Source organism: Macaca fascicularis, chromosome 1 (assembly GCF_037993035.2).
Source record: "Macaca fascicularis isolate 582-1 chromosome 1, T2T-MFA8v1.1".
Taxonomy (NCBI): Eukaryota; Metazoa; Chordata; class Mammalia; order Primates; family Cercopithecidae; genus Macaca; species Macaca fascicularis.
The window spans coordinates 211,753,015-211,771,762 of record NC_088375.1 but is presented as its reverse complement, the minus strand read 5'-3'; the positions used below and the strand labels follow the sequence as shown (position 1 = coordinate 211,771,762).

The 18,748-nt window shown below is 46.0% G+C and overlaps 1 protein-coding gene across 2 annotated transcripts; it reads right to left on the bottom strand.

Annotated features, from left to right (window-relative positions):
- Positions 1 to 8,425: 8,425 nt before the first annotated feature.
- On the bottom strand, positions 8,426 to 18,441 carry ZNF436 (zinc finger protein 436). 2 transcript variants are annotated; one of them, XM_005544477.5, is made up of 5 exons: positions 18,182 to 18,441; positions 17,974 to 18,060; positions 16,585 to 16,677; positions 15,664 to 15,790; positions 8,426 to 12,202 (listed from the first exon to the last, which is right to left on the bottom strand). In XM_005544477.5, the coding sequence occupies exons 3-5, from the start codon at positions 16,615 to 16,617 to the stop codon at positions 10,953 to 10,955; spliced, it is 1,410 nt and encodes a 469-aa protein (XP_005544534.3). In that variant the 5' UTR covers positions 16,618 to 16,677; positions 17,974 to 18,060; positions 18,182 to 18,441; the 3' UTR covers positions 8,426 to 10,952. The 2 variants fall into 2 exon arrangements, with proteins under 2 accessions (XP_005544534.3, XP_045234262.2); XM_045378327.3 differs by having other exon boundaries at positions 17,974 to 18,441.
- Between the last annotated feature and the right edge of the window lie 307 nt (positions 18,442 to 18,748).

Here is an 18,748-nt window from a genome sequence, read left to right as displayed (position 1 = left end):
GGAGGTGGAGGTTGCAGTGAGCTGAAATTGCACCACTGCCCTCCAGCCTGGGCGACAGAGTGAAACTCTGTCTCAAAAATAAATAAATAAATAAACAAATAAAAATAAGTCCTCTTAGGATTGTTAAATCCAGTTTAAGAGTGCTGAACACTCAGTCACAACATTCTCTCATTCCACAACACTAGCAACTCCTCACCAGGACTTTGGTGCACCCACCCACTGAGAGTAAACTCTGCAGCCTTTTTCTTTTAAGACAGGGTCTCACCCTAGTCTGTTGCCCAGATTGGAGTGCAGTGGTACTATCATGGCTCACTGCAGCCTTTACCTCCTGGGCTCAAGTGATCCTCCTGCCTTGGCCTCCGAAAGTGCTGGGATTACAGGCCTGAGCCTTTAAAAAGGCTGCAGGTGGCTGGGCCTGGTGACTCATGCCTGTAATCCCAGCACTTTGGGAGGCTGAGGTGGGAGGATCACTTGAGCCCAGGAGTTCAAGGCTACAATGAGCCTTGATCATACCACTGCAGCCTGGGTGACAGAGTGAGTGCCTGTTTTAAAAGAAGGGTCGGGGAAAGGGGAAGGGAGAAAGAGGCAACAGCAACAGCTGCAGCCTAATTCCATCAATTGAATTCTAGGAGACTGTTGTACGTAACTCCATTGAGTTCTCATTATTATCAGGCTTCCCTATAGACAGAAGAGCCACATGCTGCAAATCTTTAGTGGAGGTGTTACTGTGAGGTTTTAACTAAAATCCAGTAGAAATCTAAGATAAGTATTATTACCCATATTCAGATATACAAGTTGAACCTGTATTCAGATATATAAGTTGAATATACAGTTCCACAAATCAGATTCTGCAGGGATTGTGAGTCCTGTTCCCAACATCAGTGTAGTATCATGGAGTAATTATAGCATTCAGTATAACTTGCATATATTTTGAAAATTCAACAAAACAATAAGAATTGGTTATCAGTAGATTGTGGATATAACTAAATTCTCACTACCCTAAAGTTAAAATATCCATTAGAGGCTGGGCATGGTGGCTTACAACTGTAATCCCAGCACTTTGGGAGGCTGAGGCGGGCGGATCACGAGGTCAGGAGATCGAGGCCATCCTGGCTAGCATGGTGAAACCCCGTCTCTACTAAAATTACAAAAAAGTAGCTGGGCATGGTGGTGGGTGCCTGTAGTCCCAGCTACTCAGGAGGCTGAGGCAGGAGAATGGCGAGAACCTGGGAGGTGGAGCTTGCAGTGAGCCGAGATCTCACCACTGCACTCCAGCCTGGGTGACTGAGAGAGACTCCATCTCAAAAAAAAAAAAAAAAAAAAAAAATCCATTAGAGGTGCTCTCTAATTATCATTAATAGTGATAACAACACCTTGTACTTAACAGTTTTCATGAGTTTCAAGTACTGTATCTCATGAGATATCTCTGCTGCATTTGAACATCTTGAAATGTGCCATGACCTTGGCTTGTGACTCTCCTCTCCTGGTTCTTCTCTAGACCCTGTAATATGTCTTTGTAGGTCCTCTCCTCTGCCTGTCATTATCTGTTGGTGTTCCCAGGACTTCATCCCTGACAACTGTTCTCACATTTTGCCACGGCTATCTCATTCACTTGCATGGTTTCACTAGTATTATCATCTCCATGCAGACACTAGCTATTCCCATTTCTTTTTTTTTTCCTTCTATGTATTTATTTTAATACAGGGTCCTGTCACCCAGGCTGGAGTGCAATAGCACAATCTCTGCCCACTGCAACCTCTGCCTCCCAGGCTCAAGCAATCCTCTCACCTCACCCTCCAAGTAGTTGGGACTACAGGCGTGTACCACCATGCCTGGCTAATTTTTCAAAACAATTTTTTTTTTTTGTAGAGATGGGGTTTTACCATGTTGTCCGGGGTGGTTTCAAACTCCTGGGCTCAAGCAACCCACCCTCCTTGGCCTTCCAAAGTGCTGAGATTACAGGTGTGAGCCACCGTGCCTGGCCTATTCCCTATTTCTTTCTTTCTTTTCTTTTTTTTTTTTTTTAGCGAAGTTTCGCTCTTGCCGCCCAGACTGGAGTGCAGTGTGCAATGACCTGACCTCGGCTCACTGCAAACTTCGCCTCCCAGGTTCAAGCAATTCTCCTGCCTCAGCCTCCTGAGTAAGCTGGGATTACAGGCATGCGCCACCATGCCCAGCTAATTTTGTATTTTTAGTAGAGATGAGGTTTCTTCATGTTGGTCAGGCTGGTCTAGAACTCCCGACCTCAAGTGATCCGCCCGCCTTGGCCTCCCAAAGTGATGGGATTACAGGTGTGAGACACTGCTCCTGGCCTCCCATTTCTTTACAGTACCACGTTTGGTCCTGAGCTCTGAATTCATATTTCCAGCTGCCTGCTGGGCATATGAATATATGTTTGGATGTAACAGTTTCCTCAAACTAAATGACTAAAGATGATTTTTATCTCCTACCATGTGATCCCTTCCTCACTGAACCCCACTCATAGCGACCTCCTGGTGGTGGTTTCTCCAGCATACCAACTGCTGCTTAAGCATCTTCACATTTGCTCTTCAATAAACTGAGTAGTTAGAACATTTACCCCAGATACCCTGATGTCTTAGAGATGTGCTCAAATGTCACCTCTTTAGAGAGGTTTTCCATGACCACTTCCTCTAAAAGCAGTCTCTTTTGTCTTCATTACACTTGTTACCAGCTAACGTTATATATGTCTTGGTTTATTGTCCCTCTCCCCAAAAAACAGAAATTCAGCAAGGGCAGAATCTTTGTCTCATTCAGTTTTATACCAGGCACATAAGGTGGTGCTCAATGATTTTTTTTTTTTCCGAGACAGAGTGTCACTCTGTCGCCCAGGCTGGAGGGCAGTGGTGCGATCTCGGCTTACTGCAACCTCCGCCTCCCTGGTTCAAGTGATTCTCCCGCCTCAGCCTCCTGAATAGCTGGGACTACAGGCATGCGCCACCACGCCCAGCTATTTTTTTTTTTTTTAATTTTTTTTAGAGACGGAGTCTCGCTCTGTCACCCAGGCTGGACTGCGGTGGCGTGATCTCGGCTGACTGCAAGCTCCGCCTCCCGGGTTCACACCATTCTCCTGCCTCAGCCTCCCAAGTAACTGGGACTACAGGTGCCCGCCACCATGTCCAGCTAATTTTTGTATTTTTAGTAGAGGTGGGGTTTCCTCATGTTAGCCAGGATGGTCTCGATCTCCCAACCCATGATCCGTGATCCCATGACCTGTGATCCGCCCACCTCAGTCTCCCAAAGTGCTGGGATTACAGGCGTGAGCCACCGCGTCCGGCCACACCCAGCTAATTTTTTTTAAGTTTTACTAGAGACGGGGTTTCACCATGTTGGTCAAGCTGGTCTCAAACTCCTGACCTCATGATTCGCTGGCCTCGGCCTCCCAAAGTGCTGGGATTATGGGCATGAGCCACTGCGCTTGGCTTTTTTTTTTTTTTTTTTTTTTTTTTTTGATGGAGTCTCGCCCTGTCACCCAGACTGAAATACAGTGGCCCAATCTTGGCTCACTGCAACCTCCGCCCCCCAGGTTCAAGCGATTCTCCTGCCTCAGCCTCCCGAGTAGCTGGGATTATAGGTGCCTGCCATTGCGCCCAGCTAATTTTTGTATTTTTTAGTAGAGATGGGGTTTCACCATGTTGGCCAGGCTGGTCTCGAACTCCTGACTTCAGGTGATCCACCTGCCTTGGCCTCCCAAAGTGATGGGATTATAGGCGTGAGCCAGAATGCCTGGTGGTGCTCAATGAATTTTTATTAAATGACTTCATTTACTTGTAATCTTTATCCCCAATCCCAGACTCCTCCTCTTTATGTTCTGGTTCCTTTAATAGCATACTCTGCCAAGTGCATTGGTTCATTCCTGTAATCCCAGCACTTTGGGAAGCTGACGCGGGAGGATCCCTAGAGCCCAGGAGTTCAAGACCAGCCTGGGCAACATAGGGAGACCCCCCGCTATAAATAATAAAAAACAAAATTAGCTGGGCATGATGGTGGCATGCCTGTGGTCCTAGCTACTGGGAAGGCTGAGGTGAGAGGATCCCTTTAGCCCAGAAGTTAAGGCTGCAGTGAGCTGTGTTTGTGACACTGTACTCCAGCCTGGGTGACAGAGTGAGAGCCTTTACCTGGAGGGTCTTAGATGGCTCACATTACTTCTGGAAGCCGCCTTCTTCTTTCCAGAAAGCCTCACCAGATGCACTAATGACAGAAATTCTACAGTTCTTTAGGCCGGGCGCGGTGGCTCAAGCCTGTAATCCCAGCACTTTGGGAGGCCGAGGCGGGTGGATCACGAGGTCAGGAGATCGAGACCATCCTGGCGAACACGGTGAAACCCCGTCTCTACTAAAAAAATACAAAAAACTAGCCGGGTGAGTTGGCGGGCGCCTGTAATCCCAGTTACTCGGGAGGCTGAGGCAGGAGAATGGCGTAAACCCGGGAGGCGGAGCTTGCAGTGAGCTGAGATCCGGCCACTGCACTCCAGCCTGGGCAACAGCGCGAGACTCCGTCTCAAAAAAAAAAAAAAAAAAAGAAATTCTACAGTTCTTTTAATGAGTACCGGCCGGGCGCGGTGGCTCACAGCCTATAATCCCAGCATTTTGGGAGGCCAAGGTGGGCTGATCACTTGAGGCCAGGAGTTCGAGACCAGCCTGGCCAACATGGCGAAACCCTGTCTCTACTAAAAATACTGAAACAGCTGTGCGTGACAGCAGGTGCCCTGTAATCCCAGTTATTCAGCAGGCTGAGGCATGAGAATCAGCTTGAACCTGGGAGGCAGGGGTTGCAGTGAGCCGAAATCATACCACTGCACTCCACCCTGGGTGACAAAGTGAGATTCTAGAAAAAAAAAAAAAAGAGTAGCTTGGTGTGGTGACAATCAGAAATATGAAGGGAATAACATTTATATGTATTCTCCTTATTTTATTGTTGCCTGCTTATTCTACCCCAAACATTTGCTGGGGGTTGAAGACACACGATGCACAAGACAGTGACTTCTTCAAAGATATCAAAGTTTAATGGAGGAGACAAAAAAGTAAGCAGGCAATTACAAAACAAGGATAAAGTGCTTTGATTGGGATAAACCCAGGGAAAACAGAAAAGGAACACCTGATCCAGTCTTATGGGATTGGGAAAAGTTTCCTAGAGCAAGTTAGGTATGAGACCTGAAGGTTGAGTAGGACTTGGCCAGAAGAGATGCAGCTTAGAGTGTTGCAAGTTCAGGAAAAGAGGAGGGAACCAGAGCTGGGGAGAGAGACAGAGGCCAGATCATGAATGACCCCCTCAGATATCACACCAAAGGAGGTTCACTGTTTGCTGCTGGCAATGGGAAGCATGACAGGGCTTTACACAGAAGAGTGGCATAAAGGGATTTTCCTTTCAGAAAGATTGTTCTAGCAGAAAGGGAGAACAGACTGATGGGAATCAAAATAGAAAAGAGGAGACTCATTAGGAGGTCGTTTCAGTAAGCGAGATATGGCCCAGTGATGGTCTGAATAATTGCTGCTAATAGTTTGAGTCCCGTGATCTCATTTAATCTTTGCAACTCTATGTGGTAGACATAATTACTCCCATTTGCGGATGGGGAATCCAAGGAACAGAAAAGCTAAATAATTGCCGGAAGTCACGTGGTAAGTGGTGGCAGTAGAGAGCGAGGCAGAAGGATCTGAGAACTATTTAGGAGGTGGTATGGGCGTGACTGGATAAATAGTTATACAATATTTGTTACTGATTTGGGGAGGGTGGCTAAAGGAACGGGGCAAGTTTCTAGCTTGGATAAGTGGGCAATGACTGAGTTAGAAACAGGAGAAGCAGGCAGGGAGTAGGGGAAAACGTGGCAAGTTGAGTTCAGGGTTTGATTTCAAGATGTCTGGGTAATTTCCTATTATAATTTTTTAACTTAGTTTTGTTATTTTGTTCATGCTTTGATGGGTAATTTCCAAGCGGAGCTGTCCAGAAAGCAGCTGCAGGGGCTGGTGTGAAACTCTGCCAGATTTTGGTGTCATCACTCTCAATCTTACCCAAAAGGAAAAACAAAATAAAAGCATTTTAGAGAAGCTGAAAATGATATAAACTTTGGGAATGAAGCATTTAGAAAAACAGACTATGCAATGGGATTTCCCATGGACCCATTTTAGATCATTACAGGGTAATTTTCTCTCATTAATTCAGCTGTTTTTCACTAACGATCGAAGTCTCCTATTGATAAGCAGAGCCCACATCTGCTACTCTACCGCAGAGGTGGGTATCTAACAACTGCTTCCAAAGAGTCAGTTTCTCCCAGGGCTTGGGAACTCCTCTGGGAGCTACACTAACTTCTACAACACCAGGGAACCACTTAACAAATTATCATTTCAGTGCACTCAGTGATGTCCTAATGGCCCGGAAACACAGTCCTAACCTACCTCTAGGGTCTTAGAGAACAGTTCACACAGAAGGAAATTTGCTCAATAATAACAACAATGGCAAGATATTAACATATCAAATACTCTTAGAGGGAGGCTCTTGAGCTATACTTCTCCAGGTGAACTAGCATTTTCCCTTAACTTTCCTTCCCAGCAATGAAAAATGCTGAACATGTAGTAAGAAGAGGTTTTTTTGTTGTTTGTTTTGTTTTGGTTTGGTTTTTTTGGACACGGAGTCTTGTTCTGTCGCCCAGGCTGGAGTGCAGTGGCACAATCTCGGCTCATTGCAAGCTCCGCCTCCCTGGTTCACGCCATTCTCCTGCCTCAGCCTCCTGAGTAGCTAGGACTACCCGCCACCACGCCCGGCTAATTTTTTTGTATTTTTAGTAGAGACGGGGTTTCACTGTGTTAGCCAGGATGGTCTTGATCTCCTGACCTCGTGATCCGCCCGCCTCGGCCTCCCAAAGTGCTGGGATTATAGGCGTGAGCCACCGCACCCGGCCTAGTTTTTTGTTTTTGTTTTTGCTTTTAAGACATGAGGTCTTGCTCTGCAGCCTCAAACTCAGCCTCAGCCTCAGCCTCAGCCTCTGTAGTTGGGAGCACTTGCTACCACACCCGGCTAAGAGTTTATATGTATATATATTTTTGGCTGCTCTATAGACAGAGCAGGGCTCACCCATAAGCAGAGAGGCCCAGAGTAGCCTAAATAATATTCTGAGGCCAGGCATGGTGGCTCACACCTGTAAGCCATCACTTTAGGAGGCTGACTCGGAGCACTTGAGCCGCAGAGTTTGAGACCAGCCTGGGCAAAACATGGAGACCCCATCTCTAAAAAAATAACAAAAAGAATTAGCTGGGTGTAGTGGCACACACCTGTGGTCCCAGCTACTCAGGAGGCTGAGGTGGGGAGGATCACTTGGGCCTGGGGAGGTCGAGGCTGCAATGAGCTGTGATCACGCCACTGCATTCCAGCCTGGGTGACAAAGCAAAACTCTGTCTTAAAAAAAAAAAAAAAGGGGGGGGGGTTTGATGAAGTTTCTCTTCTTTGCAAGTCTTGGCTACAGAATTAAAAACATTTCTTTCGTATTTATATTTTCCCCAATATAAAGCACTTCCATCCCTACCTTTGCCTAGGCTGGCTGTCCATTTTAAAAAAGATTTCATTGAGAGAAAATTACTTGTAAGTAATTTGAAAATTGTGGCCACACCCTGGTAATACCTAATCACAGCCTTAGGCAGACTGTACAACTATGTCATGAATAGACAGCCTTTGTTTCTAAGAGGTATCTGTTCTAGGAACTCAATCCTAGTGTGGTAGAAACTGTTTTAGTTTAGTTTTTTTTTTTTTCTTTTTTGATATAGAGTCTCGCTCTGTCACCCAGCTGGAGTACAGTGGTGTGATCTCGGCTCACTGCAACCTCTGCCTCCCAGGTTCAAGCAACTCTCCTGCCTCAGCCTCCTGAGTAGTGGGGATTACAGGTACAAGCCACCACGCCCGGCTAATTTTTGTGTTTTTACTGGAGATGGGGTTTCACCATATTGGCCAGGCTGGTCTCGAAATCCAGACCTTAGGTGATTCACCCACCTCGGCCTCCCCAAGTGCTGGGATTACAGGCGTGAGCCACCGCACCCCGAAGACTTAGTATTCTTAATGAATACTCCAAAATATCTCCTTAAAGCAACAAGGCCTTCTCTCATTTTTCTTTTTGGATTTTTTTTCCTCCCCCAAAGCTAATGAGTCACCCATACCAAATATTTCCATGTGGCTTTTATCACCAGCATAGTATTTCTTCATAGAAAACTACTCGGGTTTTTTCATCTTCCCAAGATATGGCAATAACCATAGGGCTCAAGATACTACACTCCTAAATGCCTACAAGAACATCTGTGTAAAATATCTGTACATCTGGACAAAATGCATCAGTGTAAAGACAGTCATGCCCGATTTTAATGAATCTGATGAAAAGCCATTATATGAATCAGTGCTGGATTACTAAAATAATTCTCAGGTTTGCTGACTTTAAAAATTATACTTTTAATTATAGAATATAGTTAAAATAATACAAACACTAGTATAACTGTGACCAATACCATGAGGAAAACTGTTCTACATACTGATGTGTTCATTCACTCTCCACAACCATAGAAAACAGGCACAAAGTGTTCACGGGATGTGCAGAGGCAGCCAGGGACTTGGCAGCAGAAGGCATGCAAAAAGCATTAGTGAAGGGAGTCTGATGCATAAGTTCTACACAAAGTTCAACACAGCAAACGGGCAACAATTGGCAGAAAGAGAGGAGACAGCTGGGGTGGCCCTCGTCCTTTCAGTTTCCCAGCTAGATTGTTCATGTACGGAGATAGCTGCGTGCTTAGAAGCCTTGTTTTGAGCCCTTCACCTCTAAGAAGCCAAAAGCAGCAGCAGGAACTGGTTGGGGTGGGGCAAGAACAGTAGGGAAGGAAAAGGGGGTGAAATACAGTTAGGTCATGGAAATGCTGTCATCTATGGCCACTCCCAAGCTGATACCCATAGTGGCTCACAGAAGCAACAGGAGAACTTTGACATTTATTACAATCATCAGCAACATATATGGGAAAAGGCATATTTGAGTTTAGTTACCAAGAACATGTGTCACCTGACAATTAAAATATGAATACCCACAGTCTGCTAGATTTTGTAAAGAACAAAAAAACATGCTCCTTGCCTGAGTTTGTCCTTAAAAAGGAGTGGCAACATGAAGGAACTCCACTGGAAGATGGGTTACTTTAAAGGTTGTGTTATTAACAAGTGATATGGTCCCACACAGCTGTGGGTCACAATAACTCATTATAATACCCTACCCAAGAGAGACCACTGGCTCCTTTAACACCGAGTCCCAAAATACTATGGCAAAAACATTTTTTAAATGTTACAACATTCAGAATAAAGAACAGTAGCAATAAAGCACAGTAGAAATAAACTGGGGGTACTCTCAAAAGAAAAGATATTCCTCACTCCAGTCCCATTTTCTGGGCACCAATTCCCTTTCACCCCAACATGCTTGGATAAGCATCAACATTTGAGATATTTCTTAATTCCTACCTGGACTGAGATTAGGAAAACGGACACTACTGGGTTTAAATTGGGTGAACTGTTATTTTAACCACTTATATCTGTAGGGTGGGAGGATGGAAATACATTCCTACCGAGGTTTGTTAATTCCTTCTAAGCCAAAGAGTTCTTCATTGCCATAGAAGATAATTCATTCTGAGAATAGGACAATTGACCTATTTGTCTGGTCATTATCTTCCACAATTGACAAACACATACAAACAAGTGCTTAGCTCTGAACAAAGACAGACCTTACAGGAGAGTGCACACTAAAGCACTAGTGTTGAAATTTTTTTCATAATGAAAAAAGGACATTTCTCACATTGGAGTTATGTTTATACTTCTGTCACATGACTCACATCACCCAAGAACATGCTAAGTCTCTGTAAATTCAGTTTCTGCTATTAGAAAAACCACAGGAATACACATTACTGTACATACACATGCCCTGATGCAAGCTAAGATAAACACTGGGATGTGGCCCTTATCAAATCTTAGAGTTAGCAGGATAGGAAGAGTTGATCTTAAACATTAGAGAGGGAAAAACACAGAAACGACCTACATTCCTTGGGAAGGGACTCTGTGATTCCTTCCCTGAAGGAGTCAATTCCACTTGCTCCTTAAACTTAACTGTCACTGATGGTCCTATCTTTCCTTGAAGATATTTTCCCTGCAATGTTCCCTATAGTGATCCCCAAAGAAAATTCATAAATCTGATTAATGGCAGTAATAACTGTGGGCATCTTCTGCTAAAGTCACCATCATTGATGGGTCCTTGGTCCCCAAACCTGTGTCTTGTTTTTCCTTTCCAACTGTATCTTCAGTTAGCTTTCACAAAGATGCAAGTTTTAAATGAGCTAATTAGAAACAGTGAGGAGAAAAGTTACAATCATTGCCTTCATCGTGCAAAATCTTGCCCTCAGGAAGATGGAAAAGATAGAAATGCATGAGCAACTCAAGGAAAAAGCCCTTTGGAGGGGAAGATGTGTGTGCCCAACTACTATGGTGTGTGAATAGGTGTGGCAATTCAGGCAGAGTCTCTAGTTGCCTTTTTCCAAAGCAGCCATGACCACCCTATTACAGTCCCACATTTCACTTAGCATAGTTCCTTGGGCCAAGGATGGGAGAAAATAACATTGAAAGATTTACTCCATTTCCAAGCCTGGGCATTCACCAGCATTTGTCCCCTGGTCTTCCGTTTTCCAGTTACTTGTGGGGCTGATTTTAATGAAGTAACCCATTGAGTGAATAAAAATCACCATTTTGGAGGAGATAACATTCCCAAAGCTGAGGGTCAGAATTTCAAATGGCTTGTCATCTCTAATGGTTTAAATTGTGGCCCACAACTACTACAAGAGTATGATAAAAGCCGCTCAGTCTTGAGGGTGTTCATTGATATCAAATAAAATTGTATCTTCAAATGAATCATTTCTCAGCCATCATAATTACAGGACTTAGTCTGTATGAACTCTCTTATGTTTAATAAGAGCTGAGCTCCTGCTGAAACTCTTCTCACATTCAGTACATTCATAAGGCTTCTCTCCCGTGTGAACTCTTTGATGTGTGATGAGGTTGGAGCTCTGGGTGAAACCTTTTCCACACTGCACACACTCATAGGGCTTCTCCCCTGTGTGGGTTCTCTGATGCTTAATTAGATCTGACCTTTCACCAAAGCTTCGCCAACACTCATTACACTCATAAGGCTTCTCTCCAGTGTGAATTTTCTGGTGTGTGATGAGATGAGAGCTCCGGCTGAAGCTTTTCCCACAAGCATTGCATTCATATGGCTTCTCTCCAGTGTGAGTTCTCTGGTGCTGAACCAAGTGTGAGATGCGGCTGAAATTCTCCCCACATTCATTACAGTGGTACGGCTTCTCTCCTGTGTGGGCTCTGCGATGGCGCACAAGGTCGGAGTTCTGACTGAAATTCTTCCCACACTCATCACACTTGTAGGGCCTCTCCCCCGTGTGGACTCGATAGTGTTTGATGAGATCGGATCTCTCACTGAAGCCTCGGCCACATTCGTTACACTCATAAGGTTTCTCACCTGTGTGGGTCCTTTGGTGCTGAGCTAGGTGAGAGCTCCTGCTGAAGCTTTTCCCACACTCCTCACACTCATAGGGTTTCTCCCCACTGTGGGTCCTTTGGTGTTGGATTAGGTGAGAGAGACGGCAGAAACTTTTTCCACACTCATTGCATTTGTGAGGCTTCTCTCCAGTGTGGATTGTCTGATGCTGAATCAGGTGAGAACTTCTTCCAAAACTTTTCCCACACTCGTTACAGTCATAAGGCCTCTCCCCAGTATGTGTTCTTTGATGCTGAATAAGGTGTGAGCTGCGACTGAAGCCCTTTCCACATTCATAACATTTATAGGGTCTGTCTCCAGTGTGGGTCTTCTGATGTCGATTAAGGTCTGAGATCTGACTGAAGGCCTTTCCACAATGAGAACATATATGATAGCGGATACCTGTGTGGACTTCTTTGTGGACAAGCAGGTCGGTGACTTGTTGGAGAGGATAGCTTACCCACTCTTCTGCTGTTAAATCTCCCCATTGTCTTTCTGACCTATCTCCGCTTTCAAAGCCCTCTTCACTTTCAGGATTTTCCTCAGCGTTCTCAGCAGGTCTTTCAGATGTCCCAAATTGTACATCTTCACTAATCTCTTGCTTGGGATTTACCTCGTTCTCACTCCTGATCTCAAAATCTGTAATAAAAAGTAAACAATAAGGCTAGTAAGAACAAAAATTACCTATTATGTGCCAGGCACTATATTAAATTTTTTTTTTTTTTTGAGACAGAGTCGCACTCTGTTGCCCTGGTTGGAGTGCAGTGGCATGATCTTGGCTCACTGCAACCTCTGCCTCTCAGGTTCAAGCAATTCTCCTGTCTCAGCCTCTTTAGTAGCTGGGACTACAGGTGCATGCCACCACGCCCAGCTAATTTTTTTATTTTTAGTAGACACAGGGTTACACCGTATTGGTCAGGCTGGTCTTGAACTCCTGAGCCACTGTGCCCAGCCTAAATTATTTATATGAATTACTATATTCTTTATCATAGCTATTCTGAGGGTCAGGAATTGTGATTATTTCTACTTCATTAATGAGAAATCCAAGACCCAGACAAATGAATTGACTTGTTCAACGCCATAGTAAATGGTAAAGCCAGTATTCAAACTCAGGTCTGTCAAAATTCATGTTCTGTATCGCTGTAATTAATGATTCCTTAAGAAAACTACACAGGCCAGGTGCCGTGGCTCACGCGTGTAATCCTAACACTTCAGGAGGCCAAGTCAGGAGGATCACTTCAGGCCAGGAGTTCAAGACCAGGCTGGGCAATATAGGGAGACCCTATCTCTACAAAAAATTTTAAAAATTAGGTGGGTGTGGTGGCATGCAACTGTAGTTCCAGCTACTTAGGAGGCTGAGGTAAGAGGATCACCTGAGCCCAGGAGTTCAAGGCTGCAATAAGCTGTGATTGTGCCACTGCACACCAGTCTGGGTGACAGAACGATACCCTGTCTCTTAAAAAAAGAAAGAAAAGAAAACTATATATATTCCTCGTGTTTTGAAAGAAAACTGGAAGCAGAAAATATGAGACTCTAAATTAGAATATCTAAAAGGCAAGAATCCAGATATTTTGTGAGTGTGTATTTTTTAACTTGCCAAGCCTTCATCATTAGTAGCATCATGAAATATTTACTAAGAACTCACTACGGTTGTTTTGTTTGTTTTGTTTTGTTTTTTGAGACAGAGTTTCACTCTTGTTGCCCAGGCTGGAGTGCAATAGCGCGATCTTCACTCACTGCAACCTCCGCCTCCTGGGTTCAAGCGATTCTCCTGCTTCAGCTTCCCGAGTAGATGGGATTAGAGGTGCCCACAACCACACCCAGCTATTTTTTTGTATTTTTAGTAGAGACGGGGTTTCACCATATTGGCCAGGCTGGTCTTGAACTCCTGACCTCAGGTGATCCGCCCATCTCGGCCTCCCAAACTGCTGGGATTACAGGCATGAGCCACCGTGCCCAGCCAGAACCAACTATGTTAACATGGAGAAAAATGAATCTTTACCTATGTCATAGTTGACAGAAAAGTGACTGACAAATGTCACTTCCTACTTTTCAGTGACCTTTTAATGAACATAGAAGTGGGAAGGTTGAAGAAGGCAAAAAAGATGTCTGGCTGAGAACGTTCTTGGCATTGTCTATTTCACATGCAGTCTTCAAATGAAAATCAAAATACACAACCACTGTCTACAAGAAGTTTTATACCAGACACTGCATTCTCCAAATTGGGTTTCTTAGTACACTCTTCAGAAAGAAAGTATGCATTTCAGGAGAAAAGGGTTCATGAATAAACTAGGTTGGTAAATGGTACATACAATACCGTTTCCTTCAAAATTCACAATGCCTAATAACACACTAAAGGTTCTAAGGAATCCTAAGGTAAAAAGGCCTTATAAGGCCAGATGCAGTAGCTTAGGCCTCTAATCCCAGCACTTTGGGAGGCTGATGCAGGAGGATCACTTGAGCCTAGGAGTTTGAGACCAGCCTGTGCAACACAGGGAGGTCTCTCTTCTATTAAAAATAAAAAGAGGCTGGGTGTGGTGGCTCATGCCTGTAATCCTAGCACTTTCGGAGGCCGAGGTGGGTGGATCACTTGAGGTCAGGAGTTCAAGACCAGCCTGACCAACATAGTGAAACCCTGTCTCTATTAAAAATACAAAAATTAGCTGAGCATGGTGGCATGTGCCTGTAATCCCAGCTACTTGGGAGGCTGAGGCAGGAGAATCGCTTGAACTCCGCACTCCAGTCAGGGCAACAGAGTGAGACTCTGTCTCAGAAAAAAATCTTTTTTAATTAAAAAATTAAAAAAAAATAAAAAGAATTAGCTGGGCAAGGTGGTACACATCTGTGATCCCAGCTACTCAGGAAGTTGAGATGGGAGGATGACCTGGGCCTGGGAGGTCAAGGCTGCAATGAGTTGTGATCATGCCACTGCACTCCAGCATGGGCAACAGAGCAAGATCCTATCTCAAAAAAAAAAAAAAAAAGAAAAGAAAAAGGTCGTCTTGTAATCATTTTTAAACCCATTCCCATTCCCAAACTTATTTGGACAAAAAACCAGGTTTTTGGTGCTTCCATGCTTCTAACAAGTGCTTTTGGGGCTAAACTATAGAAATGTAAATTCACATTTTTAAATGATTGTCATTGTTTGCTTTTGTTGGATTAAGTGGAATATTTGGGTTACAGACTGCAATAGATCTGGGTAGATAACTATTTATAGTTACTTTTATAAGGAAAGGATTCAAGAAACTAGGGATATCAGAGAAAGCTCAAGTTAAAAAGGAAAGCCCTCAGAGTTGCCTTTTGTTCTGAGAAAGGCTATGGGAATAAAGATTTCAAAAAAAGGATTAGTCCTAATGAGTGGCAGATGACCTAGTGACCCACACACGCTTGCTAATGTCTGTCAAGTCTTGACAGGAGGCAGAGTGAGTCAAAAGACCGTTCAGCTCAAGAATATACTGTTTATTCTAGTTACACCCAGACCAAAGTACAGCAAAGAGAGAAGACAGGCTTGCAGATCATGTAAAAAAAAATCAGCTGCCCTCTCGAATAGAATTTGTGATCTATTGCAGCATTCTTCTGGAACAGCATTTGACACACTAGAAATCTATCATCATCAACACTGAAACATTTCTAGATGGCAACCTACTCAGCTAAGGAACTTGAGTCAAAGCTAGTGCTCTGAAGCCAAAACAAACACAAAAAGGTGGCTTTCGCCCTCCCATGAACCTGGGTTAGAATCCCCTCATTTTTTAGCACCCTAGAGTAAGAGCACTACTTATAGGGGCATTTATATTCTGGCAAGCACTATTATGCCAGACCTGTTTGGTCAGTGATCTGTACAAACAGGCTGGAGATTGGAAAATGACTCAGGGCACAAGAAATCTGAACGTTTCTAAAATGTGCAGAAGCAGTTTTTTTTCTTTTTAGACAATATGACCTGGATGTTCCCACATTCAAAGATCTGCCTGAGGACTCAAGTCAAGCCAATATGCAATTAAGTGCTTTAAAACATCAAACCACTAGGCTGCGTTGAAATAACCAAGTCATTTTGACATGATCTCAAAAACGTGGAGGCAAAGAAAGGTAGACTCCTTACTTACCTAGTGAGACAACATTTCCGTAATTCTCCTGCATAACATCCCTGTAAAGGTCCCTTTGTGCAGGGTCCAGAGGTCTCCATTCTTCCCGGGTGAGATACATGGCCATATCTTCAAACGTCACAGGTGCCTGAAATCACACAACGCTTCCCTACTATTCTGTATTTAGGACTTCTTGAAATTACAAACATAGTTAGAAATATTCAGGAGGAAAAATATATTAAATGTGATCTATAGAGTCCAAAGAAGAAATATGCAAGCAAAAAAGAGACGTGGTAAAGGCAGCAATTTATGAGCTGATTGTTCTGGTCCCATGGCCAGCTATCCCTGCCCCACTCAGGAACTTTATCCTCTGGCTGTGCTTTTCTCAGGACCTATCTGACACTTGCATTGCTCCATACCTTTACTCATAATGTACCTCTTTCCCTGGAATATCCTTCTCACACTAGTGAAATTCTACTGCTTTTTAAGGTCCCGCTCCAGTACCAACTGTTCTTCAATGCCCCCTACCCCTCTGCACTACTCCACTCCCCTCGGATGCCCCAGATAGACTTAATCACTCCCACTTCTTGGGAGTGATTCCCACACTACAGCACTTTTTTCCTACAGCAAATAGAGCACTTATTACGTTGTGCCACGCTTAAGTGGATCCGCCTTTCTCCCTATAGATTGTGAACTGTGAGCCAAAAGGTAGCGCCCATCTCGTCCATCTTTTATCTCCCCAGTATTTAAAGGCATACAGCAGGTGTTCGATATATGCTTGTTTGTGACAATACTGGCTTGGTACTAGGCCCCTGGAGGCAGAACATCGAAGCCAGCGAATTACTAATCCCAGGGAATTTCCCACAGGGACTTGCAGAGCAGAGAAACGCCGGACGAGGTGGGTAAGAAGAGATAAGGTCCGAGAAGCCACCCCCGGCTTACCTGGGACCCAGCCATGAGCAGGGTGGCTGCCATCTCCAGCACAAGGGTTCGCCTCCAGGGAGAGAGAGCAGGAAAAGCAGCTAGCAGACAGCGCTGAAGGAGGCGAAAAGCAGGGTGTGAGGCACGGAAAACAGGCCCTGCCCACTCCCCAGGGCTGGAGTTCTGGCCCCAAGGCGTGCAGGGAGGGCCCTGGACCAGGGCCGGGTCACTCTCCTCCCTGACCCTCGAGCGCGACCCGCCCTCTGTGTCTCCGCCACAGCGGGGTGGAGGCAATGCCGGAATCTACTAGGACAGCCCCCTGGCTGGGTCCCTCCCGCGCCGGGGGTTAGACCGATGCTGTTTCCAGGAGGAGGCGCTCAGCCCAGCCCAGGGAACGCCTCCGCTGTGCCGTCTCGAGGCCCGGTCCTTTCCGGCAGCTGCCTCAGCCAATCAGCGAGCGAAGTTCGTGAACCACTCTACCAATCAGAGGCGGAACACTAGGCCCGCCTCCCACAGCGTGGCCAAGAGCCTCTAGTGCGCCTGTGCCTGCCCCCATGGCCTGCCGGGAGTTGGAGTTCCACTCCCGCGTACAAAAGCCAGCCAGAGGCCAAAAGCCGAGGAGGGAAAAGAACAAAAGGGTGAAGAAGTAAGCACGTCCTCCCAGTCAGGGCGGAGTATTCTCGCTTTCTTCTCATGGAGACTGCAGCACGATTCAGCCAGGGAGGCTGCCCTGCTTCGCCTCACGTCCCTAGAAGCTTCTCTTGAGTCGGGCCTTATTTTCTGCGAAGTCAGGCCTAATTTAGACGCCGGTCTGTGTTGAGCAAAGCTAGAATTAGCCCCTGCTTGACAGCACAGGCTGGAGAGGGAAGCGGCAGCCGCCCACTCCCCAGGGGAGACTCGGAGGCCGAGCTGGAACTTTGAGCCCCGCCCACGCACTACATCTCCCAGCAGCGCCTGCGGCCGCGCGGCTCCGTGCGGAATACAACTCCCGAGAGGCCCCGCGCCGCCCGGGCGACTCGGGAGTGCGGTCGGCAGCATACCCTGGCGGTATTTCGGCTTCGGCGCTTTAACCCTGTAGGGGCGTGCGACTGCGTCCTTCTCAAGAGGGCGCCCCTCGAGCGGCGGACTGAGTGGCGTCCATCGGCGGGGAGGCGAAAACCCTGGGGGAACTCAGAAGCGGGTGGCGGTGTAGGGCGTGTAAGGAGGAGATAGCCAGGCCCCTGGGCGGGGGCGGGCCCTGCTTATCGTCCCCGAGGGGTAGTCTGCTACAGGGGCTCCCGGCGGCCTCCCGCACCGAAGGGACCCTGGGCGTCTGAGGCCCTGATCCGGGCGGGCCTTCAGTATGTTAGTAGTCCCTGTTCGGTTGAAGGTAGGAAGCCGAAAACCCGAGTGGGGGACGAACAGACTTACCTCCTGTCGCGCAAAAGATCCACTAGATCGTCGTCTCCAAAACCTGAGACCGCGAACGGATCCCAGAGCCGCAGCGTTCTCTCAGACCTGGCGTTCAGAAAGATTTTAGCACTGGCAGGTCCCGGAGGTCTCAGACCCGCAGGCAGATCTCGAATCTGTAGACTTGCAGGCGAAACCCAGATGTCGTAGGCTGATCCTAAAGACTCACATTCCCGAGGCCTCAGACTCGCAGGCAGCTCAAAGAAACCACAGGCTCATAGGCAGATCCCTGAGACCACAGAGGTTGGCCAAGAAACCACCAGCAACTAAACTGCATTCAGCTGGAGTTCCTCGGAACGGGAGGACTCGCAGCTTTCCCTTTCCCCAGCCAGTATGAGGAAATTAGACAATGGAAGTCCAGCACTAAGGAAAGCAGGCATTCTGCGTGGGGAAGAGCTCCGAGCTCGCTGTAGCCTTGGAGAGGGAAGTGATGGAAAAAGAATATAGCAGCTTATTAGGGACTCCCACCCTCTTCAAGTTATAAATATCCCCAGAACTTTGGCTACGTGCCCGGAAGCCTGTTGTCTCTAACTGTACGGGAGACTTCTCTGCCTGGGCTGGTAAAGGGGCCTTTCTTTTGTTTTGCAGATAGATCCACCCACTGAGGAACTTGAAATTTTTTTTCAAACATAACTCCAGGCCATGCTTTTATTAGTGAGTGTCCTGTTCCCAATGCCCGGTCATTTATGATTAAATTACTCAAGTGTTTAAAAAGAACTAGAAGGACCCGACCCAG

Coding starts and splice junctions, on each gene's coding strand:
- ZNF436 (XM_045378327.3), bottom strand. CDS start 16,617: ATGGCAGCCACCCTGCTCATGGCTGGGTCCCAG. Junction 15,791..16,584: donor TGCTCATGGCTGGGTCCCAG/GTAAGCCGGGGG, acceptor GTGTGATTTCAG/GCACCTGTGACGTTTGAAGA. Junction 12,203..15,663: donor CGGAAATGTTGTCTCACTAG/GTAAGTAAGGAG, acceptor TTTTTATTACAG/ATTTTGAGATCAGGAGTGAG.